Here is a 24,077-nt window from a genome sequence, read left to right as displayed (position 1 = left end):
GGCCAACCCACCCATGTTGGGTGATGTGTATTTCGATGTCGTAGAGTTTGTCTTGATGTGGCAATGACTGAAAAGACGAATAAAGCCACAACCCGTGAAGAAGATACCACCTCAAGCTTCTTTCGTAGCCCTCAGTTGGGATTAAATGCCATATATGAATGTATTATGCTATAATAGTTAAACCTTCAGAGATCCAAAAGGTTTGTTTCGCTAGCATTAGCTGCCAGCTTGGATCCTTTGTGATTCGCTTGTGGCGGTGGCGATGGCAGTTGGCCGAATACGTCCATCAAGTCGACCAAGTTCTGTTCCTTCAGTGTCACCGTCGGTAAGGGAATAAACGGATGAGAGGTTTTGGCGGGTGATACTGAACGAGCGATCTCGAGCTCGTTGAGGACGTCACGATGATTATCATTGGTAACCATCATCGACACTGGACGCAGTTGGGGACGACTAGATGGCTGTAACGGAGCTGCTTGCGTTGACAATGGCTTGAATGATGTTGATGACGGCAGAGCCGCCTTCGGCGATAGTATTGAGTCCAACTTGAACGGGTCGGGTGATTGGGTAGCCAGCTTGGTGTTGTTTGATGTGGGAGACAAGACCGACGGAGCGATATTCCATGCGGGAGATGATAATGACGGAGCCTTAGCCGATGTGGGAGACAATACCGATGGAGGCTTAGCCGTTGTAGGCGACAATACAGACGCAGTCTTATTCGAAGTGGGCGACAATATCGACTGAGCCTTATCTGATGAAGGGGATAGTATTGTTGATGGCTTGTCTGGTGACAATACCGGTGTACCTCCTGCGTGCAGTGTTACTGTATTTGGCAGAGGAATCAACGGCGCCATGGGAAGGTTGTGGGCCACCAACACCTGCTTCTTTGGCTTCGAAGGGAGAGCAGGAGCAGCAGTGAAATCGGCAAAGTCGTCGGAGGGACGAGGGATGTTTGGCATTGGTTTGTGGGCTGAAGCAATATTTGCGGGTGACGGTTGTGATTCGGTGGTGGCCGGAGAGTTGGCAATGTTGACTGGTTGAGGCTCAGGAGTAGGCGTCAACGCCTTTTGGAAATCATCAAACTCGTCATCAGCAGCATTACCAGTCGTCTCTGGTTTCTTCTTTGAAGTGGAAAATAATTTGGTAAACGCCTGGATGGCTTTATCGCCAGGGTTGAGCTCAGATTCGGGCACGGCTTCGTCGTCGTCTTCTGGCGTCCCCGTCTCCAAAAACAGAGGCACCATTTCCGTCTCGGTGGGTTCACCCGTGGGAGTTTCTGCTTTCTTCTTGGATGATCCCCAGAAGTTAAGTTGGTTGAAGAATGCTGCAGCCCCGCCACCGGAGTTGCTGCCTTTATCGGTGGTGGTGAGCCCTTCACGTTCATATTCTTCTTCACGGAGTTTCAAGCGCAACAAGTGGTTCTCGTGGTCCTTACGTTTACGCTCGGAAATCTGGTGGGCCATGGCTTTGGTGAGTTGGAGCCGTTTCTTCTCGATACGAATACGCACAAACCGGTTGGCTTCCTGTTCGATCAAACGGGTAAGCTTTTCGAAAACCTGTTGCGAAAGCTTTGGATTCACCACCAAGTTCAGGATCCCCGGCGGCGCCTTGTCCTGTTGATGAGCGTCGACGTTATTGCCGAGGCTAGGGTCGATGACTCCCGTCTTGATCATATAGTCACGCTTAATCTGTTCGGCGTAGGCATCCGACGACGCCCACTTAAACAACTTGTTTGCCTTCAGCTGCTGTTTCTTCTTCAGCAGCCCCAGCGACACGCCCGCCCATGAATCTACCACCACTCGCTGCGACACCTGGATGTGCGAGTCCACCCAGCGGACAATGCTATTGGTGCCGTCTTCCTTGAGTAACTGAGGGGTATACCGCTGGAGGTCGTTGTAGTAGCGAGTAGCGTTAGGCTCATCCTGGAGAATGGCCTCAGGGTAAGTTTTAGTGATGGGTTTGGGGTAGTTCACTTTGAAGTCATTATCATCAAACAACTTCTTGGTTATGGCATGATCAAACTGCGGTGGCTTTCGTGGCAGTGTTGTCGGCGGTTTCGGTACTGGTTGAGGCGATAGCAGTTTTGTCTGAGCTTTTATCGGTGGGGACACTGATGGTTGTACCAGCCACTGTGGCTCGTCCCAGTCGTCGTCATCGTCGTCAATGTGAGCGGATTTAGTCTCATTCGCCCATTCTGAACCCTCCAGGGGTATGGAGTCGGCAGTCCAGGGCTGGGTATCAGTTTTAACGGCGGTTTCAGTGGTACTGGTTTCTGACGTCCACGGATTGGGAACGGATATGGGGAGGTCCACCGATGGTGATTTTGGTTCGGCGCCGAGCCAGGGGTTTTCCAACACACTGGTCTCGGGGGGTAGCAGGTCACCGGGCCCTAGTGGAGGCGTGGGGGACAGGGCCATGGGGTACACAAGAAGCGATCACGGAGGGGAATCTAACGCTTTGGGCAGAGCCGCGCGTGCGCCTCCGCCGTCGCGACCATCACCATCAACAACGTTAAGTAAGTCAGGTAATGATGCTGACATCGGTTTCAGCTGATGTAATGGAATTGTTCTTTTATTTCCATTTGCCTGGATTGTTGAGTCCATCTGTCAGCTTCATTGTATTGCTGTTCAAATGATTTAAGTGCACCATGAGTGCTTATAGAAGAGGGTATAATACCGTTTTATTTCAGGCTGAAGTAGAAGCACAAAGTCTGCTAGAATAACTATTACTCTTTGCTCTGTCATATTTGTTGACTCCTGAATTTCTTCCATTCAATTTTACTACACCGATCTCACTAACCGTACTTCCTTATCGTGCCTCATCCCGATGCCGCCCTACCTCACGCTCCGCTTCCCCCAGTACCCCCAGTGGACGGCGGTGGTGGCCAAGTTCACCCTGGTGCCTTCGTCAGTGCTTGAACAGGCTACCCAACGCGTGTTTGCTGGAGAAACCACCCTCGGCGTGCTCAACACCACTCTCCTTGTGCTGACCCGCCAGCTCGAGTACGCCATCTACAAGACCGTCCAGAACGAAGAGTTTGGCACCCGCAAGGCCAAGACGTTAGCCACCGAGATATTCGCCAATTTGCTGCCGGATAAGAACATTGGCGAGGCCCTCCGCCGGTTTGGTCTCAACACCGATTGCGATCAAGTGGTGACGGTGGCGCTTGTACGCGAAGGCGACAGTGTTGACGACCAGTACCAGAAGATGGCAGAGCTATTAGGAGGCCTACAACCAGTGGAGATTGTTGAGTCGGAGTGGTGGAGCCACGCTGACATGAAGAAAGTGAGAAAAGTGTATAAACTCAACGACGCGGTGGGGCTAGATTACGACGACCAGAAGAAGGTCACCGACTTGGTCATTGGCGCCTGTATCATGCGCACGGCGTAGTATCTCTCTCTCATATTAATATACGATTACTTAGCGATGCGGGGCCGCTTGTATGCAAAGTCAGCAAGACTACGCTTAGGCGTCGACTGCGAAGCTGACAATTTTGTCGACGTGGCCGTCATCGATGTCGTCGTCATCGATGTCGTCGACATTGACATTTTGGCTGATGTTAACTTCGAAGAGGTCATCTTGGTGGCGGTCATTTTGGTGGACACCTTCGACACATTGACGTTATCAGTATTCTTCACTTGGTTGAGTGACTTGGGAGCTAACGGCACCCGCTTTTTGTCCTGGCGAGGCCGTGACACCGGAGTTAAAGGGATGGCCACATCGTCCAGTGTACTCGACAGAAACCGGTCGCGGAGGTAGCTGAATAATTGCAGTCTTTCCGGTGACGACGACGTGCGCTCAGTGGTGGTCAAGGCTTCACTGTCAGACTCCGAAAGATCGTGTTTGGTCGGTGACAGCGTTACTGGCGGCGGTTTAAGCGGCAGCGACTCTAGCACTTGCCGTTTGGGAGTCTCCTCGAGCTCCATATCCACCTCAACCTCGGTGATTTCCTGTTCGAGCGAGGCGTACTCCTGACAGAGACTTTCGAGCGATCCCTCAGGCACGGTGGGCACGGTCATCGATGAAGTCACCCACAGTGTTTGCGACATCGTTGGGGTAGCGAGCGAAGGCATGGTGTCGGGGGTTTCCTGGGTGGCTTCGTCGACATCAGTGACCACTTCGTCGACGTCATCAGCTTCTGCCACCACCGACGAAATCTCGTTGGTTTCAGAAGACTTACCCAAAAGCTTACTGAAGAATGGACTCAGTTGTTGAGGGGCATCACGGCCGAGTAGACGACGAAGCCGTTGCGAAGTCGGCAGAGGCTTCAGCGGTGCCGCCGCCACTGGCGGCTTGGGAGTTGGCTTCACTACTGGCTTAGCCTCGGGCTTCTTTTCTTTGGATTGACCAAAGTAGTCTAGCACCAGTTTGCTATTGGTTGACGATTGACTCAGCAGTTGACTTGACGGCTGAGATGACGGCGATTCCACGCTCAAAAGACTCTGTTCTCGAGTTAAAAGCGGCTCACCGGTAGTGGGGTGAATTTTACCAGTACACATCTTTTGGTAATACGCTTGATCCTTGGTTTCCCCACAGCATCGTTCGAGGTCGTGGAGCATCGCTGCCACATCCATATCTTCAGGGTAAGAGTTAAGGGTTTCGAGAGTGTGGTTGCGAGGATGGTACACTTTCTGGAACTGGAATGCTAAGTCGGCTAGTTTCATCTCCTCGGCAAACGTATCAGGTATCAGCTTACCTTCAGCTCTGAGCGCTCGGAGGAGTCGATCAATTTCCGGGTACCGTTGTACGAGTTTGACTGCGGTAATCATCCCCACTTTGTCAATACCCTTAGTGTAATCACATCCCAGAAGCATAGCCACATACCGCCATTGACTGCTGTTAAACAGACCCAAGCCGGGCACGCTCTGAGCAATGCGTTTGCGGTCAACTTCGACACAACTGCCGTTATCTTTAAGCTTAGTGATGAGGAGGTTGGCGCCAAACACAAGCAAATCGGAGTCTTCCAGGAGAATACCGTCGACGATGCCGATCTTTTCCAAATAAACCATCTGCGGATCCGCTTCGTAAGGGGCGACAATGTACTCGATACCTAGGGTGTCGAGTTCCACCATCACCGTTTTCGCCATTTGACAGGTGACGCCCGCAGCTTTCATGTACTCCTTCCACGCCGCCTTGGAGTTACCCGCCTTCGCGTAGGCGTCGGCTTTGGCCTGAGCCAGTACCCGTTTCTCTCGCCGTTCGCGATTGGTCTCAGCTTTGGTAGGAAGGGCAGCGCCATCAAATACAAAGTACGGTTCGACGCCAAAGTAACGCAATAAGTCGACTTTCTTCATGATCAGCGTCACGTAACGGCGGGTGGGCTGGTTGGTGCAAAGCTCCTGGGCGCACGAAATGATGCCTCGGTGGAGCCACCCATAGGCATCGATGGCGAGGGTTTTGCCCCGGTATTTCTCGAGAGTGGTGTGTTCCTGAGCCGGGGCTAGCATGGGAAGAAGCCCTGAGACCCCCATAGTGTGTGTAGTGGGGAGTTAACCAGATATGGCAATCAAATCAGTAGTGAAAACCAAGGGAAAACCGGTGGTAAAAAATGCAAATGAATGGGATGAGTCGCTCGTCAGAGGACAATGCTAGATGCCAAAAGTGTGGTTGATTCCGGTAACAGTTAATGCGCCGAGGGATGGAGTAATGAGCTCCAGGGTTTTGTTATCGCTGCAGCAACGACGCCGGTGCAGGATCTCCCCAAAACGCGTATTACTAGTCGTGAGACGCGTACGCGTAGCGAGACGATCCCAAGTACGAATCGATGAGAAATCAATTGAAGGGGGTAATTCGTAAGCGACTACGATTACATTAATGGCGATTGGGTTATCAATTCCCATAACTAGTCAATGCGTTCATTTGGGAGTAGTTATAGACCTGAAGCGTGTGGAATGCTCAAACAATGGAAAAGAGTCGTGCAATTACCAATATATGGTTTTTTCGAATTTGACGAGAGTTGAGAATACCGCTTTTCTCACTAGTGCCTTGTCATGTGACCAGCGTTGGCGATTAAGAATTCTAACGTATTATTTAAATGCATCTATAAATTAAACCGTTACTTATCGTGTCTACACCGACTTCTGTCTAGCTGCTTCTTCCTCGGCCTCTCGCTTCAACTTGAGGGCTTTTTTACCCATCACTTTACCGAAAATGGGGAGCACCAAAGCCAATAAGATATTCGTCAACACCACCCACGCCACGAGGATCCCATAATTACGACCCATGTGGCCCTTATGGGTGTCAAAAAAGATCACTTTGATGATCTCATTGGCGTTATAAATGGGTAAACCGTACCCGTAGCGGTAAAAGTTAGCGGTGAGAGCCATCGGGGTAAACGTACACGACACGTTAATGATAACCCAGAAGATCAACCAGAACCCAAGACAGGGCGGGAACACCATGATGAGGACGTGGGCCATGATTTCGTTCATCCCACCCACGGCACCCATAGTAAGCCATATCGTCATCCAGTAGACGGGGAAACCGCCGCGACCAAATGCCTTAGTAAAGTCAATCTGGAAGGCTAACGAGATCAACGAGTACATGAGCGAAAGCCAGAAATAGGTGAGGAACGACCCCAAAAGCCGGTAGAGCAAATAGTGGGGTTTCTTCATCGGGTACCCGGCGATGGTTTTGTGAAAGTCAACGAAGAAGTTGAACTGGAAAAACGTGACGATAATCAAGAAAATCAACCCCACCTGTGCCGGTGCCATTACCTGTGGTTGGGTTAATGGTCGCAAGTCCTTCATTTCAAAGTTGAGCGATTGGGTGAGTACCTGCCACCCTTTATCCAAAATCTCTGAGGTGTTTTTGCCCTGTTGGCGAAGGATATCAATCAATTGACCGTTCATCTCTTTCTGATGAGCCAAGACCATCCGTTCGATAACCTGACTATTGGGAACCACGTAACTGGGGACATTGTTAAAATCACGTCCAGTCTCGTAAACAAGTTTCCAGGATCCTGTACCGGCATTATAGGAGGTGTTCGCATTTAACAATGCTTCATATAAATGGTGGGTGGCGTTAGCTTTAACGTGAATAGCTCCCCAAAACTTTTGTTTATGAACCAATTCCTCGACATCCGCTTGAGTATGGCCCCTAGAATGCTTAGGACGAATGTCACTAAAGTTCAGTGGGGTATACACCTGCCAATCACCGTAGTCGCGAGCTTCCAGCAGCGTCACAACGTCAATCACGCGGTTACCGAAAAGAGGAGGTACCCCATCGATAGTATCGACATCCTCCACCATCACTAGGAATTTCAAGTACTTCATGTGGTCGTCTCTGTGCATCATTGACCCCCAGTATATCGAGAAAATCCCCAACATCAACACCGCCATGATCACGTATATCAGGGCAAACTTCATCACCATGCGATTTCTCACTGGCTTCATTCTCGGATTGAAAAAGCCAAGCTGGGTCTGTACTCTCTCCAACGCTGACATGTGTGATCGTGTTGACTGGGCATCGTGGGCGTCGTTGTTAGCTTCACCACGGTAACTCTGAGTCGACAGGTGCGACGCCGAATCAGACTCCTTGGTCGCTGCGTCCGGCAGCAGCAGCAACATTTTTTTGGGGGAGTAAACTGCTGCTGGTGAACTGAAGAACGGGGAGTTGGCGATGCGGCTACCGCCGGGTGGTATAAATAATTGAGTATTTGTGATGCCCTGCATGCATCATCGGATCGTCATGCACGCTCGGACCGGGGTTTGGCTTCCCGGTCGCCAGGCGCATGGGTCTCGATCCGCGGGAAACCCACCGTGACTCGACGGAGTTACCGTGACGGCTGCACGTTGTCGTACTTTCGTCCGCTTCGTCTTGTGTAACCTCGGGGGACGCTTGCCTAGCACAGCCGCGACCCAAGATCTGCTTGTTCCCAATGAGAGCCGCCCATCGAGGAAACCCCGGGGTTTGGTCTGCTCGCCCCCCGACAACGTTTGCGAGGCGATAAGAAATGCGGGGGATATATAAACGCAATATTTTGCAATAGCATTGTCGAAATTGCCACGGGCATTGCCCACATGAAACGGGGGTATTCGCTTAACTCCATTTGCCGCTGGTGTGATTACTCCGGCAACTTTATGTATAATTCCGTGCTACAAAGAAGTTACTTTTTTGTATGTCTCACCGATCATCGGTCTGCAAGCTCATCTAAAACCTAACTATCGAAATGATCATTTATCACGCTATGCTACATGCGGTTGCTGCCTCCGATCGTCATCGAAAACTGTAACCCGTTTTTCACTCCCGAGGTGTCCGACGACCCGTATCGCCGGGCGACAAAGTAGCCCAAATCGAAGTTGGCGTAGTAGTCAAAGTACTTGAGGCCAAACCCAAGCGATACAGGCACCAGGGAGTCGTGCCAGACGTCGCTGCCGCAGTTACCGACGGAGGCACTACCGTATACCCGCAACGGGTGGGGCTCGTAGGAGACGTCACGGGGCCCGACAATTGAAGGAGTAGGCTCAATGAAGAACTTGGGGAGCTTGGCAAACACGGTGGCGGCAAATTGGTAGAATTGGGTGCCGCCATGAGGGTTGACACCGTTCTTGGTGAACCCTCTCAATGACGAAATGCCACCAAGGTAGAACCGGTCGGATATGTGGATGGGCGTCTCCGGGTTCAAGTTGTAGATGCCACCGACGTCGGCACTAAGCTTGGCAGTGATGTTGTTATTTCTCCACGATTGGTACAATTCGAGCCCCACCATCAGCTTGGCAAAAGTGGCGTACGACAGCGCCGCCGGCTGTTCCAGCGACTGCAGCACTTCGGAGTGGACAATTGCTTGGAAACCTCTCACGGGGAACACGTGCGAGAACGGGTTATGGTACTCAACGTCGGCAAGCTGAATGCGGTTAATCGCCAGTGTCTTCAAGTATTCACCGGCAAAGAACTTCAAATCGTCGTCAGCCTTGTCATCGATAGAGTGGAGGTTTCTCTTAGCAAGAGCCAAACCAGTGAGCACCAGGAGAGCGCGTCCTCGCTGGTACTGGACGCCAATGACCCCCAGCGCCAGGTTCTGCTTCAGCTGCTGCCACAGCTCGTTATTCTGCTGGGCGTGGCACACGTCAATCAAAAACTTAAACGCCGGGTTGTTGAGCAGCGCCATAAACGTCCCCAGCGACAACAAGTGGTCAAAGGGACGATAGGGGTTATAGTTGACGCCAATCTCGACAAGCTCGGCGTTGTCGTTGATGTTGTTGTTGCGGTAGTTCAAGTGCAAGTTCAAGTTGTCCTCCGAGTTGATATTCAAGAAGACTTCGCCGACATTGATGTTGATCAGTTGCAAATCAAAGATGACTTTAGTTGCGATCAGCGGCTCCTTATTATAGGACACCACCAGCAGCGGGAGTGCCGCTTTGAAATCAGAGTGGAGCGACGCTTTAACCGAGCGGAAAACATTGGTTTTCTCCAACTTATCGGTGGTGTCCTCGACGTGGCGGACGAGCAGGTTCAACGTGTAGTCCAGGTCGGCGAGAAGCGGCAGCAAGAGCTTGCGGTAGAAGTAGGGCAGGAACGCGTCGCCGCCATTGACCTCGACCGACGTCAAGTAAAGGGGGCGGCCGCCGGAGCGGGCCAACAATTCCTCGGTCTCCAACCGTGTCTGAAAGTCCGTGTCTGCCATTGGGCCTGCGATTGGTTCGCTCCGCGCGAAAAAGCACATCAAGCCGAGAGCCAAAGAGAAATGAAGCGAATTATATTAATGAGGGATATGAAACCAATTGATTGAGTAATTACGAGTTTTTCGTGATGGTCGATTTTCATTGTGATTGATTGGTTGGTAATTGAGTAAAATTGAGTCCTCTATATTCCCTCAATCCCTATATCAATAGTGGTTGTGGCACTGTCAATCGATTCAATTTCACTGTAAGTTGTAGTGTGATTAGAGAACTATCGATCTAGCATTGTCTGAAATGTTCACAATTACAAGAGTTGATAACTGCAACATGTCTCAGGTCCAAACCGAGGTATAAGTGATATCACTCATCACAAACAGTACTCGGCTATAACAGTCTACCAATAAACAATCAAAAGACTTACACTTACCACTGGATGCAATTGTACGATTACTTTACACATGCCTCTCTTTTTTGCCCTCTATCAGTCTATGGGCTATTTGTGTTCGACGACGGCGCCGTTGTGGGCCACCTCCAACAACTTATATTCACACTCGACACCGGCCTTCTTAAAGTGGTCCATCACCTTAGCAGCGATGTCGTCGAACCCTTCAGTGGCGAGACACAAGATGGTGGGCCCCGCACCCAGAAGACAGATACCACACAATCCGGGGTTCAGTTCGGGAGTAACCGTCTGTAACACTTCCGTGAGCCCGGGGATAAGCGTCAGCCGGTACGGCTGGTGGATCTTATCCTTCATCGCCTCGTAGATGAGGTCGTGGTTGACGGGTTCCTGGCACAACGCCGTCGTCAACACCGCGAGCCGCTGGAGGTTGAAAATGATATCCGGACGGGTGTACAGCTCTGGGAGCACTGCTCTCAGGTCGTCGGTGGACACTTCGAAGTTGGGGACGATACACACGGCCTTAATCTTCGGGTTCCACGGGTATTTGAGGTATTCACCAATCTTTTGCGGAGGCGGCTGGCGAACGATTTTATCAGTGGGAGTATCAGCTTTAGGCAAAATGTATTCCAAGGGGACCAGTTTCGCTTCCATTTCCTCGGGACTAAGCTGGCTAAGGTACAGACCAACAAAACCCCCCAACATGGCGGCAGCAATGTTATCCGGGTGTCTTTCAATCATCAACGCATAGTCCATCAATCTCTGCTTGTCCATACCCAACTGGCCAAGCTCATTTCCCAACATTATCCCGCCGACGATCGCCAGGGCCAGCGACCCGAGCCCGCGAGAAAGCGGCACCGGGTTGGTCACTTTGATCACGGTACCGGGCTCGAAGCGGTCGATCCCGTTGGCTCTCAACACGTACAACGCACACTGGGTGACCAAGTTCTTGTCCAGGGCCAACGGCACTTTTTCTGCCAACGACCCTTCATACTTCAACACGGCGCCGTAGGCATCGCTCAGAGTGTCAACGCTGGGATCGATGGTGACGTCGATGTCGAGGTAGAGATTGAGCCCCACCCCTAACACGTCAAACCCGGGACCAATGTTCGCCAGCAGCGCCGGCACTCTGATCAGGAACCGTCTCATCTGTTGATTTTTCACCTTAAAACGCGGAGAAACGAGTCAGCGTGAGTCAGCCTCTGAGGGGAGGTAGAAAGGAGGAAGCGAGGGGAAGGTTGGTGTTTGAGAGGATTCGAGAGGATTTATAGGTATATTTAACCATTTGAGATTCATCTAGAATATCATTAGCGTGGGTGTTTGTCGACGAGATGAGGTAATCATCGGCGGACTACGGGCACGCGATCGCCGGTACCGGGTTTTTCCGCCGCAAAATCGAGCCATGACCAAGCGCGACTTGACGAACCAAGTGATCGGTAAAAGCACGAGTCATTATGTTTGTAAAGCGAGGTAGACTATATTAGAGTTTTACTTTGAACTAGCTGCGTCGTGTATACATGTCAACAGTGGCCACCACTCTTGTAAGTGCATTTCTTGGCTAGGGATTCACTAGCCGACTCCTTTCTTAGATAGCCACCAATAGGTCAACAACGCCGAATCCGTGAGCCTGTCGTATACACGTGCTTACCGTTGATGCAGCATTCAAACATGTATACAATGGTTTGGCTCGTAACTACTTATTTTGTATCTCATCTGAGATATCAGAGTAAATCATTAGATGGAAATTGATCATATAAAGGTATCATTAGAATCGTTATTGTTAAGCTAGTCATTCTTGATTTCTGGGAACGTATCCCTGATTACTGGTCGCTGATACATTTTGGCCGTTGCAGAAATCATTAAGAAGGCTTCCACAATTGCAAAATGTCGGGGCGACACCATAAGCCCAACTTGCACAAACCCATCAGGGATGAACGCTGGTGGGGTGACGTCTTCATCGTCATTGTACTGCGGTATCAATTCACGTTTGAAGAACTCAATGTACTCGAGTTTCGCTGTATCCACGAAGTGAACCACCGCTGGGTCTTCAGCATCGATAATTCGTAGTTTCTCCAAGTTTTTGGGTACTGTGATTTCTAAAGAACTGGCGAATTCAATGCATAATGATTTGAGATCATCGCGTCGTTCAATATATGCACCATTCCACGGTACTTCCGTAGAAATAATCAAACTGTCCATCGCTTTGGGCATTTTGATGTCACGGTCACAAGTTAATTGTTGACGGGTATAGTTTTCGTTAAGTTCGGTGGCTGCGAATGATTGGTCAAGTAAGTCAAACTGCACAACATTGACTTCGTTCGCTGAAATCAATAGGTTCCTCAAGTGTATGTGATTTAGTTCAACGTACTCAAGATGGGCATCAATGGAAACATTGAATATGTCAAGATTTTGTAACTTCAAACGACGAAGTCGTGGAACCCGCTCTAACGGGAACGACGTCTGCATCAAGGTCAAAATTTCCACATTGGGAACATTGCATCTTAAGGGGGATACATTGTCCAATGTCAATTCAACAAGATTCGGTCAATTGATGCTCACCGATCCGTACGAGAACACGTTCAATTCCTTGAGAGTGGTAGAGTCAACCTCGGTGAAAACCTCCTCCAAGTCATTGGACAATCCAAAGTACTCGAGTTGAGAGGGAATGCCGTCGACGGGATCCCAGGAGTAAATGAACAACCTCACCAACTTGGAGGGCAAAACACTATGTCTCGTAAGGCGCTGGTCGTACTCCACGCACAAATCTTCTGCTTGTGGAAGTAAAGTCAAGTCACGTACCAAAATGCCATCTCCGTGGAACAATTTCAACTGGGCAAGCTGGGTAGTAGTGAGAAAGTCAGTGATTTCGCCTTCAATGGACGTGTCAAGCTTCACCTTCTGGAGATTGGGGCAGTAAATGTTTTTGAAATTCGGCTTAATAGGTTCTCTTTTAAACCCGTAGAGAATTGTAATTTCTCTCAACATTTCACAACGTGCATCGCCAGGAATACAAGGAACAGAAGCCGTCTCAATTTGAGACCAAGGAATGTCGAAAAATTTGTTACCAGCCACCTCCTCAAGGTTTTGAAGTGACGAAACATTAAAGGGAGTGACACGGTGGGGATGCCAACTTTTGAAGGAGACGAGCAGTAGCGGCAACTTGTCGGTGTAATCATAACCGCTATATTCGTCGGTGAATGAGGTAAGATTAATCAAATGCTTGAGACTGGGTGGAGCTTTGAATACACAAAGTCGGAGAGATAAGCTTTTAGTTGTGTCAGGAATTTCGTTAGCATCAATTTCAACAACGATCAATTGCAAAGCAACGACGTTTCCATTTAATCCCTTGAGATCGACGCGAAGGGGTGAATCACAGTGACCCTGTACCCTTAAAGACAACAGCTGTACTGGATTTGCTTGAGGTAGTTTTTGGTGAGCTCAAAAAGCCCAGCAGGACATTCAACGTAAATGTCACACGGTGGAAGATAAGCCAACAAGTCGAAGGAGATCTCAGTGGTATTGCTTTGAATAATATGTTCTAAACTCACTTTCACCACCCTTCCTCTGAAATATTTGGTTGTCTTTTGGCGGAAGTCGTTGAAACCAGGGAGACTGCTGAAGGCCTTAAACATCCGACTCACCGAGCGAATATCAAGAAACTTAAAGATTTCTTCGTAAACATCGATGGGGAGGTCGACAAACCGGCGAGGTGGCGGCTCCGTAGTGGCGTGCTGCATCGGTGGCTCGGCCATGAGTCAGTCGAAGAGTGGACCAGCGATGATGAGGGGTGACCTCATCACGTGCAACATTGTCAGCCCTTGGTATGTTGGAGTTTCCTCAACCTCGTCAATTCTTGCATGGCGCATTAGCGGTGGTAACACTTGGTTTGTATACAGGCGTAGACAAAAAGATAAACACTGCTTAAGTGAACCCAAAGTAGCAAGGAGTGAACTGAGTGGCGAGGAATAGGTAATAAACCTTACCCATGAGAAACGTGGTGTATCTTCATTGCGCTGGATCTTTCTTGAGCGCGTAGCGTGTTGTACCCCGTAAACACTAGCGTGTGCGGCGACTTTTGTGCAGGAAAATAGTACCTCATAGTGTTGATAATAGTTAACAAAGTACGAATAATTGTAGCATTTCAGCGGTGAAACTTCTCTTAGAATTATTTACCACCGTTTCCGTAAGAATATAGAATTACCTGACTCTACGTCAAATTGAAGCTTCTGCTTCTATCTTGTGCGATTTGACAGCTACAACGTAGATGAGCCCATCAAGTGATACTCAAAAGATCATCAACCATTGTTAGAATTGGCCATCTCAATTACATTTTTAATTGGTATATTTTTTTTATAGTTAATATGTTATGTTGCCATTGATGAAGACGATATACTCCAATCAAAAGCGATCTCACTATAAGGATGTGCACACTATGAAAGCTCGAGGATTTACAATTGAGCGTACATTTGTTGCTTCAAATCGTCAAAGGTGCCTCGAATAGTTCATTGAACATTGAATCGTCATATGTGCCTTTGCGCCTTATTATAGGGCCCATCAGGTTGGGTCGTCATTGCGCACCCCCACAAATGCACTTGGTCCATTATACATCACTCTCACTTCATCTCCAGATGCTTAAATTGGGTATATTGGCAAAATTCAATTACCAGACGTCTGATTTATTGGTGACTTTATGATGATAGGCTGATTTTTGGTTTTCGCTAACCGCATACCCTTGTCGACGCTGCTCGATCGTGTGGCGACGATGACCATGTAAGGAGTAGATGCATCACTTACGAACCGAAAGTTGGATTGATATATTCAAACGGAGCTTTGATTTCCCTATTTATTCCCACTATAATGCCGACTCACGGATGCATTGTTTTCGACTCTTATTGAGCTCATGATGACTTAATGATTTGGCTTCATAGACAATCCCAAGCTTGTTCGATATTTCGCTGATGCTTGTGTTGGCTCACGTGTGGTCAAGCATGTAAATGCACCATTTGCAAGGTAGGTCTATCGACCATTGGTTGTAGTCTTCGCCACAGCCAAAATAATCAACGGAAGGAAATATAATTGAAGCATCTTCTCGTACTACTTGAACACAGTTGGTGAATGGGTTAAGTGTGTTCTCCTTAGAAGTGATTGTGATCTCTTTCTAATATTCAGCTGCATTTACGTGGTGGTGGTACCTTAGACATGGAACGGGAAACCTTCCTAAATTAGCCACCTATCATCGGCCCTTTTCTTCCACCAACCTGATATATAAGTTCATATAGATTCCATGTTTTAGATCATCAACCTACAACATGAACTTCAAGGTCCTTGCTCTCGCTACCGTTGCCACCGTCGCCATGGCCGCCCCCGTCGCTGACGGCGCCGAAGTCGCTCAACCCAAGGCCAAGAGATGGTGGTGGATTGACTGGAGAATGTTCGAACCCATCGACTAAGCTTTTTAATAAACAATGCTATCATTTATAACAGTGTAGTTATCGAATCACGACTTGTGTGATGCTCATTTTGTTGTTTTGTTCACACAAATCATACCAACAAAAGGCACGATTATGCTGAGATTTGAGGCCAAATCAAAACATTAAGACGCTGCTAATGGATATATATTGAGTTGACATTTCTCCATTCAATGCTACTGGCTTCATGTCCCCCCCACTTAAGTTCGGTGATCTATCACCCTTAATGCACGGTTGTCCTGCATATAGCAGATTATCTTGCATATATCATAAACAGCAAACTCCCTCAAATTTGGTCCTACCGCAAAAAAAATGAAAGCCAAAGTAGCCGCAACTTCTACGAAGCCAACGAGCCCACTTTCGCGGAGTTGGCCCCTCAGACGGTGGCGATACGCCTCGTTGAAGGTGTTAAAAACGTGTTAAAAACTTCAAAAGCGTGACCGCAAAAACTTCAAAAACGCACCCTTCGCCCTGAATTTTCTTTGGAGCTAGACAAGTTAGACCATAGGTGTGCTAACAAATGTTACTCAAAAAAGCGCAACCAACAACATATATTGGCGACATCAAATGGCGTTCGAAAACGTTATGCCATTTTTCGAAGAATAAAAAATTTGAAACGCCACTTTTTTTTATAGGAAAATCCCAACTTTTCAAACTTCGAGATCCGATCTTTAATGTATCTAGATTGACTAAACTCGCCACGGCGATCATGATGATCGTAATCTTAACATCTCATGATGAAAACTCGTGGCGCGATGAAACCAGGAAAATCTACCAAGTTTACCTCAATCTCCGTGACCTGCATATAATGTGATGCCCGTCTAAGATACAAGCACGACCATATAAAATACCATGGCGATTAATGTTCCAAACAAAAGGCATTTTTTCATCAGGGACACCCACATAATAGTCTACTCACAGTTACAAATGGTTTACATCATATTTTGTCAAATTGAGAAACTTTGTACATAAATCTATTAAACCACCTCATTAGAGCACGCAGGTTTCCCGCTTTTCCCACAAGATGTCGGCGGGCTCCAACGGCAACGTCACCATCGACGCGTAGTCGACACCGGGCATCTTGCCGTCCTTCAACGTCCACTTGAGGTTGTAGACGTAAGTGGCCAAGATCGTCCCCAATTGCACGTAGGCAAACTGCTCACCGATACAGCGGTGTCTGCCACCGCCGAAGGGCAAGTACGGCGACAGCACCCCCTTGGAGATGGCGCCAAACCCGTAGTCGACCAGCTCGTCGTTGTCGTCACGAACCTTGGTGTCGTCCCACCGGTGAGGGTCAAACTTGTCGGCGTTAGGGAAGTAGCGTTCGCTAAGCATGGCGTAGCCAGGCGACACAAGCACGTGATGGCCCTTGGGCACGACGTAAGTGGTGCCGGGGACCACGAGGGGGTTCATCACTTTACGGAAGATCAGGTGCAACGGCATGTGCATTCTGAGGGTCTCCTTGATAGTGTTGTTGACCAAAGGCATCTTTTGCAAGTCTTCGTACAGCAAGTCGTTGAAATTGCCGCCGTTTTCGGCAAGCACCGAGGTCACTTCCTGGTACAATTCTTCCTGAAGATGGGGCTGTTCACCCAAGTGGAGCAAAAACCACGCCAGCGTCGCCGCCGACGTGTGTTGGCCGCCCATGAGCACCCCGATGAGCAAGTTGGCGATCTCCTGGTCCAGCATCTTAACGCCGTCCTTGTAGGTGGAGTGGGTCATTAACGAGTCGATCAAGTCACGCTTGGGGTCGATGTCGCCGGTTTGACGACGCTTGGTGATAAGACTCATATAAGTGCTAGAAATCTTCTGTTGAGCAGCATCACGCTTCCAGTACATCGGCAATGGCAAGTTGGGGAACACGAAGTTGATGGGGGTAAAACCCTTGTCGAGGTCCAGGTATAATTGGGCAAACAGTTCGTCGAAGCGTTCGCGCATCTCCTTCCCGAGCAACAGTCTCAGCGCGGTGAAGATGGTGATTTCCGGTTGCGATTGCATCACGTTGGCTTCGCCGTGGTCCTTCAGTTTCATGTTGAAAAAAGGAGCTTTAATAAAGTACAGCAACACTTCCTCCCTAATTTGAGGCACGTAGCGACGGAAAGAGTCGGTGGTAAGGGCAAACTTAGCGAACTTCTTTTGTTCCATTAATCTGTGGTTGGGGCAGTCATACACGACACCTTTACCAAACACAGGGGTCGTCAAGTGGGTATAAGCTTCTTCGGCACTGACGTCTTGGAGTTTCAGGTTAAGCACGAACTCGTGGCCTTTAGGACCCAAGTATACCGTCATCACTCTCCCCAACAACACGAACGAAAACACGTCACCGTACTTCTGGCGACAGTCTTCGAAGAACCCGTAGGGGTTCATCCCATAGGGGATGGCGGAGCCGAACCAGGGGATCCAGTGGAACACCATAGGGACGCGGTCTCGGCGGAGCGACGTGTTGAGCTGCCAGAGGAGGTTGAACACGAAGGGGATGCCGACGACAAGCAGGATCTGCTGGGCCAACAGCAACGCCACGAACGCCAGGTACGCCGCTTGGGCGTAGTCGATGAGAGCCATGGCGCAAAAGGGGGTAGCTTTGCTCGGTGATGGGGGGGGACAATATATATTTCACTCGTACCCATCGTTTAGCGGGCTAGAGTTATATGCAGGAAACGTGTCTCTAAATCAAAATCGCCAATTAAATGTAAACATTCAAGCGAAAACCCCAGATTTAAAGGATGAAAAATGACCACTGACTTACTCTATAATCACCATCATAACTGATCAAGGGCGTTTATGTAGTTGTTGTCGGTGTAAGGCTTTAGAGCTAGTCGTGATGGTATGGCCGTGTGAACGCGTTTGTTTTTCTGACTAAACGACGGCGCGAGAGTGGGTGGGTTTTTTCTCAGTTATGGGTTAAGGCCACGCGCGAATCACGCCACCTACGAAGAAGCCAGCGAAGACCGTGAAAGAGACGACACGAAAAATTGTGGGACGTTATTTACAGTTTGACAGACATCGCCAACGGTATCCCCTAATTAAATTAATCTAAAATTTCTTTTCTCGTGTCAGTGGTAGCTTCGGTAACCATTTTTGGATATTATTGCAGGGCTTTTGTACGGCTGAACTTTTCAACTGCCTAAGGTTAAAATTCCCATAAATGGAGCTTAAATCTAAATTAGCCTGGAGGCATTTCATTGTTTTGATGTAGTCGTTTGCCCTAATAATAAAGTGTCTCTCTCTCTCGCTGCCTTATGCTCGTTGCTTAACAACCGTATATGTAAGGGATGATGGAGGGGACAAAACAGCCGATCGCGACATTCATCTAAGATAGCATGGAACTCTAACTAGACAGGGACAATCACTCATTCACTATAATTGTATTAGTTGTTCTTTTAACCTTGATTTGGTAGTGTTATGGCAAATTCCGTTGAGCAAGCGATGACCATCGTATTCCTCGCTTTTATCCCCTTTTTTTTTGTCCCTATGGTTTTTTCTTCATTTCCTAAGGTCGGGGTTCGCAATTGTGGGGGATCCTCGGAGCGGGTGTAAATGCGATTATTTAATCCCGGGGTCTGGCTAAGCCACGCAAATGTCTACAACCTGAGAACATGGACATGATAAGCCACTTGGTCGTCTACGGCATTTCGCAATTGAAACAGAGATTCGTAATTGACAATGGCAGAGGCTTGTGATTGGCGCTAAAGGCGTATGTTTATCAGTAGAAACAGAGGACTAATTAAGACTCAGCGTATGATATAACCATCCTCTGGTTCTTTGTCTATAAGCAACATATAGACATATATAACCTTTAAAACAACTTTTAAAACTCTTCATCGAATAAAACCCACAAAAAAAAAATCAACATTAGTAGTAATAAATAAAACATCAAAGATAACCCAGAAATTATAACAAAAAGACCTCCTCGTTTTATGGGGCAATGTGGCTGATGTCGATCCCCATCATCTGCGCTTTGGCCATGAGCTGCTGCTGCTCGTACTTCATGCGCTCGTTTTTCAATTCGAGGAATTTGATGTATTCGACCAGCTTGGCGAGGATGGTGCCTTTGTTGAGTTTGCGTGCGGGTTCTAGACCTTCGAGGTCCTCGTCACCCAGGCCAGCGCCGTCGCAGTCGTCGCTGTCGCTATCGCTGTAGCTGCCGCCGCGGCCCCCGCGCGCCAGCGCCAGCATCTTCTTGGCCTTGCGGCGCGCGCACAGACGAAGCGCCGGCACCAGCATCTGTAACGCGTTGAACTTGTCGTTGATCTTGTTGCGGTAGCGCTGCTCGATGATGTTGTGGGCCAGCTTGACCCGGGGGCGGGGCAGCAGCAGCTTCGGCAGCAGCAGTTTCGGCAGCCGCGCCGGATCCAGGAGCGGCAGCTGGGCGCCAGTGCCGCCGCCGCTAGCGCTAGAGAAGCTGGCGCCGGCGCCAGGGTGAGCAGCGCCGCCCATCGGCACCGGCGGCGCCCCCGAGGCGCCGAGATCAGCGGTGTAATCACCATTGAAGTACCCGTTGGCGACGCCATTGGCAAGCGGGACCGCCGGCGCTGGGGGCGGCGCCATCCCCTGGCTCACCGGCATCATGCCGAAATCAAAGTCCATCGCCAACGACGCCTGGTTGGGAGTAGCACTGTCGTAGTAGCCGGGCGCCGTCCCCGATGGCGGCGGCGGCATCGGCGCCAGCGTCGAGTGGGGCAGCACGGGGGCGTCGCCGGGGAGGGGCTGGTCGCGGTCGAGGAGCGTCGTCAAAAACGCATTGTAGTCGTTGGCACGAAAAGGCATTGGCAGGCGACGCTTACAGTCCCGAGCCTAGCGGTGGCCCGGAGAGTCGCTATATATACTTGGCGCCTGTTAGTAATTAATTCTCGCGCGGGTAAGCTGAGCCGCACGCACCTCCCGATGCACTGTCCGCAAACCACAAAAAATAATCTGACAATGCCTAGGCCCCACGACCTTAAATTTGCGCCCTCCACCTGCCACTGGCAAACCCCGCGGCGGCGTCGTTTAAGGGGGTAGTTGCCGTAAATCTCACGCATGCCGTGCCTCGATAAAAAAAGTTAATTTTGCCTAGTTACGACCAAAGCAAACCCTCCGTTGGCCTCGCCGGCCTCGGTTTCTGTCACAGGCATCAGCCACCGGCGAGTTACAAACACCGGGTGCGAGTCACCCACGCATGGCGCACACCCTACATATTATCTTTGGTAGACGAAAAAATCATACGATCGATCATCCGACCGAAAAAAAAACGAGGGACCGTTGATGAGGAAGGGGGCCACGCACAACACACACCGAGGTAGTCACTGCTGGCGTGTACACCCACGCCACGCATGCACGGTGGCCCTAGCGTTTTAGAGTCGTTTTGGCCACAACGGCTGATTTGACATGGGAACTGGATAGGGGTACCCGAGGGCGTAAAATGAAATTCCAAGTTATACGTCCGAATGGGTAAGCTGTGGGGGGTTGGCAGGAGCCGCTAGCAGCAGTTGCCTCATGGGGTGGGTCAGCCCCGTGGCGGTAAACCCCGACAACTATTCCTTCCCGTTTACTACTATAAGAAAAAACGCTAACTTTGGCTCGGATCAATTCGACGCTTCCGATCGGATCCCTCCATAAGGCCGATTGAGTGGACCTGCCAGAGCGCGGCTTGTAATTACCTGTAGCGGCGCCAGGTGACCGAGGAAGGCTGATCCCATAATCGGAGTTACGGAAATAGTACACGCCCGAGTCACACTTGAGTCACGGCTCCACCTAACCCGTGGCCCCCTCAAACCGTCAGCACCGAAGCAATTTATGGAACGATTATACATGTGACAGTAACGCTAGCGAACGCAGACACATACCGACACTTTTTGACAATATCGACGCCGGCAAAAAAGCTTAATTTAAGCGAAAATGATAGGGGTCGGTGTCGCAATATCCCTGGTATCGCTAGCGAGCCACCACCGCTACACCATTGGCTTTTCTTTTCGGCATCTGGACCTTCCTTCCACTCACAAATTAAACTTTAGTGATCTACGCCAAAGAAACCTTTGCGCACTCGTAACGCGGGCTCCCCTCGTCTTTGTGCCACTGACTTACCCGCATGGGTAGCTGTACACCCCCAGGCAACCGCAGTCACTGGTGGGTTGGGCTCATCCCCCACGAGATACACTCTCACCTGCAGTCCGCAGCCCCCACGCCGACACTGGAGCTGCCGCGAGCCTCCGGGAGCCAATCGGTAGGCGTCAAACCAAGTTGGAAAGGAGAAAAAGGTCACGGCAGCCGAGACGTTATCATCGAGCGATTTCGGTAAATTCGTGTGAAAACGCCGAAACTGTCCGGAGGACGTGCCGACAATTTGGTTCGTCCACGACTTAGTAATCGTTTTTCCCCGCTTGGTTTGTTACGTGGGTGTGCCCCCGATCACGACGGCCTAGACTTGACTCAAAAAACCTAGTTATGGTTTCTTTGCGAGCAAATGTAGGACATATAGCCATCGTTGTCGCGGGCTCATGTGCGAATCTTCCAGTAGCGGGCGCGCTTATGTAACGCTCATCGCTCGATCTCCACACCCACTTCATTTACCAATCAACCATGCTGGATCTCCACCAGTTGTGTCTCCTCACACAACGGCCTATCACTTCAGAGTACTCCCAGAAGCTACGGAGTCTCCTCGAGTCGGGGATCCCCGCCACCTACACTCTAGAACAGGCGGCGGCTTATAACGCCGAAGAACAAGGTCTCGAGGCCCCGGAGACGTCTGGCGACACCACCCCGCTTCACATTTTGTGCAGCGCCTACCCTGAAGATGCTACGGCTGATGAAACCGCAGTGGTGCTTGAATTGATGGACATTCTTATGGAATACGGTGCAGGGTGGAACCACACCGATGGCGACAACCGCACCCCCGGGTGTGTGCTTGTCAACCGCAAATTGACTGATACCCCATTATATAAGCGGATGGTGAGTGCTGGTGTCCAAGCGGAGTTGTTATTGCGTAAAGTGAGTGAATACGATATGGAGGTGTTGAGTGACGATGAAGTCGCCCAATTAGAACTCCAACAAGCTGAGGAAACTGAACAACCAGAACCTGAAACCAAAGAAGAAACTGAGACCAAACAGCTGGAAACTAAGGTGGAACCCGAAGAGGACGATGGGCAGGATGCTCCGGATGCGCCGTCGCTCAACCAAACCCTGTACTTAAACACGAAGCTCGAGTACACCGACGACGCCTTGGTCACCGCCGAACGCAAGGACGGGGTGATGATGGCGTGGGAGACCCAGCTTATGGAGCTCGGCGCCAACCTGCTCTTCGCTCAGGCGGAACCCGATAACGCCGTCGTGCTCAATATCGGGTTCGGCATGGGCATCATCGACACCTTCATTCAACAGAAACAACCCAAAAAGCATTACATCTGCGAGGCCCACCCGGACGTCCTCGCCAAGATGAAACAAGACGGCTGGTACGCTAAGCCCAATGTCGTCGTGTTGGAGGGGAGATGGCAGGACAACTTGGATACGCTCTTGCTGGAGGGGGTATTTTTTGACGGCATATATTACGACACGTTCTCCGAGCACTACGCCGACATGCTTGAGCTTTACGACTACGTGGTTGGTCTCTTAAAGCCTCAGGGTGTATTCCTGTTCTTTAACGGGCTCGGGGCCGATCGCCAGGTGGTGTACGACGTGTACAAGGAGCTCGTCGACTTGGACTTGAGCAACTACGGGCTCACGTGCAAGTTTGAACCTGTGCCTGTCCCCGCCGAGAACATGGCCAACGTGTGGGATGAAGTCAAGCGCCTGTACTGGGCGTGCCCCACCTACTACCACCCCCAGGCCCTGTTTGCTGCATTTGAAGACGACACCATATAATAAATTGATGGCAGTTTTCGGAAAATACTCGTGCACCGACGATCGGGAAATTATGTGCACGAACATCGAGGGATGCCTCTACAGTGCTTGGCGGCAGTTAATTTACGACATAGGCTTATACAGTTTGAAACTTACGCTAATCAGACCACTAACGCCTCTCTATTTCCCCATTGGCCATTAAAAGCCTCACCCACGATGGAACTAGTAAGTTCGTTAACTCCGGCATAAAGGCGTCCTCGTCTATCACCGATGAAACGCACCTGTGAATCCCTAAAAATGCGGCCATAAAAACCTGCCCAGTATAAAAAACCGTGTTTGGAGCGTGGGCTTCATCCCCTGCCAAAATTTCACGTCACTACGGTTACCACTGTTGCCAGCATTTTCCCCACACAGCTAGCTGAATGGTGACGACACATGGCTTATAGTGACGACATCAGCTTTGATATCCCCTGCTGTAAGTCCTGCTGCTTGTAAGCCCTGCTGTACGCCATGCTGTACGCAACCTGCACTGATGTGAAGTAAAGAGCTGCTGGTGGTGCCGCTGGCTTTCATGCAGGCTCGATGAGGCGGTGGTGAACAGAGCCCTGTAAGCCAAGGGGAGAGAGCTGGACAATACGAACTCTGCACGTTATACATTTCTTGTCCTGCTGGAGACAATAGCCCTCGAAAGTTTAAACGTATGATCTCAGCTGACGCTGCCGTACATACATTTACATGTTTAGTGACGACAATTATACGGCGACACATCGTCGATAC

The 24,077-nt window shown here is 49.9% G+C and overlaps 11 protein-coding genes across 11 annotated transcripts; 2 read left to right on the top strand and 9 right to left on the bottom strand. All coding sequences in view use genetic code 12, as the record gives it.

Annotated features, from left to right (window-relative positions):
* Positions 1 to 185: 185 nt before the first annotated feature.
* On the bottom strand, positions 186 to 2,414 carry DIURU_001443 (uncharacterized protein; the record flags this gene model as incomplete). The annotated part of the gene is made up of 1 exon (XM_034153987.1): positions 186 to 2,414. One exon carries the CDS (start codon positions 2,412 to 2,414, stop codon positions 186 to 188), a length of 2,229 nt encoding a protein of 742 aa, XP_034013800.1.
* A 409-nt stretch (positions 2,415 to 2,823) lies between these two features.
* On the top strand, positions 2,824 to 3,387 carry DIURU_001442 (uncharacterized protein; the record flags this gene model as incomplete). Its single annotated transcript, XM_034153986.1, has 1 exon — positions 2,824 to 3,387. The coding sequence occupies one exon, from the start codon at positions 2,824 to 2,826 to the stop codon at positions 3,385 to 3,387; it is 564 nt and encodes a 187-aa protein (XP_034013799.1).
* A 26-nt stretch (positions 3,388 to 3,413) lies between these two features.
* Positions 3,414 to 5,468, bottom strand: EXO1 (Rad2 family nuclease; the record flags this gene model as incomplete). Its single annotated transcript, XM_034153985.1, has 1 exon — positions 3,414 to 5,468. One exon carries the CDS (start codon positions 5,466 to 5,468, stop codon positions 3,414 to 3,416), a length of 2,055 nt encoding a protein of 684 aa, XP_034013798.1.
* Positions 5,469 to 6,065: 597 nt separating this feature from the next.
* DIURU_001440 (SNG1 family protein) lies at positions 6,066 to 7,565 on the bottom strand (the record flags this gene model as incomplete). Its single annotated transcript, XM_034153984.1, has 1 exon — positions 6,066 to 7,565. One exon carries the CDS (start codon positions 7,563 to 7,565, stop codon positions 6,066 to 6,068), a length of 1,500 nt encoding a protein of 499 aa, XP_034013797.1.
* Positions 7,566 to 8,188: 623 nt separating this feature from the next.
* On the bottom strand, positions 8,189 to 9,622 carry SAM51 (Sam51p; the record flags this gene model as incomplete). The annotated part of the gene is made up of 1 exon (XM_034153982.1): positions 8,189 to 9,622. The coding sequence occupies one exon, from the start codon at positions 9,620 to 9,622 to the stop codon at positions 8,189 to 8,191; it is 1,434 nt and encodes a 477-aa protein (XP_034013796.1).
* Positions 9,623 to 10,110: 488 nt separating this feature from the next.
* Positions 10,111 to 11,166, bottom strand: THR1 (homoserine kinase; the record flags this gene model as incomplete). The annotated part of the gene is made up of 1 exon (XM_034153981.1): positions 10,111 to 11,166. One exon carries the CDS (start codon positions 11,164 to 11,166, stop codon positions 10,111 to 10,113), a length of 1,056 nt encoding a protein of 351 aa, XP_034013795.1.
* Positions 11,167 to 11,802: 636 nt separating this feature from the next.
* On the bottom strand, positions 11,803 to 12,483 carry DIURU_001437 (uncharacterized protein; the record flags this gene model as incomplete). Its single annotated transcript, XM_034153980.1, has 1 exon — positions 11,803 to 12,483. One exon carries the CDS (start codon positions 12,481 to 12,483, stop codon positions 11,803 to 11,805), a length of 681 nt encoding a protein of 226 aa, XP_034013794.1.
* Positions 12,484 to 12,561: 78 nt separating this feature from the next.
* Positions 12,562 to 13,769, bottom strand: DIURU_001436 (uncharacterized protein; the record flags this gene model as incomplete). Its single annotated transcript, XM_034153979.1, has 2 exons — positions 12,562 to 13,433; positions 13,493 to 13,769. 2 exons carry the CDS (start codon positions 13,767 to 13,769, stop codon positions 12,562 to 12,564), a joined length of 1,149 nt encoding a protein of 382 aa, XP_034013793.1.
* Positions 13,770 to 16,475: 2,706 nt separating this feature from the next.
* Positions 16,476 to 18,047, bottom strand: ERG11 (sterol 14-demethylase; the record flags this gene model as incomplete). Its single annotated transcript, XM_034153978.1, has 1 exon — positions 16,476 to 18,047. The coding sequence occupies one exon, from the start codon at positions 18,045 to 18,047 to the stop codon at positions 16,476 to 16,478; it is 1,572 nt and encodes a 523-aa protein (XP_034013792.1).
* Positions 18,048 to 19,400: 1,353 nt separating this feature from the next.
* HMS1 (Hms1p) lies at positions 19,401 to 20,144 on the bottom strand (the record flags this gene model as incomplete). Its single annotated transcript, XM_034153977.1, has 1 exon — positions 19,401 to 20,144. The coding sequence occupies one exon, from the start codon at positions 20,142 to 20,144 to the stop codon at positions 19,401 to 19,403; it is 744 nt and encodes a 247-aa protein (XP_034013791.1).
* A 1,899-nt stretch (positions 20,145 to 22,043) lies between these two features.
* RMT2 (protein-arginine N5-methyltransferase) lies at positions 22,044 to 23,321 on the top strand (the record flags this gene model as incomplete). The annotated part of the gene is made up of 1 exon (XM_034153976.1): positions 22,044 to 23,321. The coding sequence occupies one exon, from the start codon at positions 22,044 to 22,046 to the stop codon at positions 23,319 to 23,321; it is 1,278 nt and encodes a 425-aa protein (XP_034013790.1).
* Positions 23,322 to 24,077: the final 756 nt, after the last annotated feature.

Source organism: Diutina rugosa (assembly GCF_008704595.1).
Source record: "Diutina rugosa strain CBS 613 chromosome Unknown scaffold25_size169986, whole genome shotgun sequence".
Lineage (NCBI taxonomy): Eukaryota > Fungi > Ascomycota > Pichiomycetes > Serinales > Debaryomycetaceae > Diutina > Diutina rugosa.
Note: the sequence above shows the minus strand (reverse complement) of the source record. Positions and strands in the feature narration are given on the sequence as shown.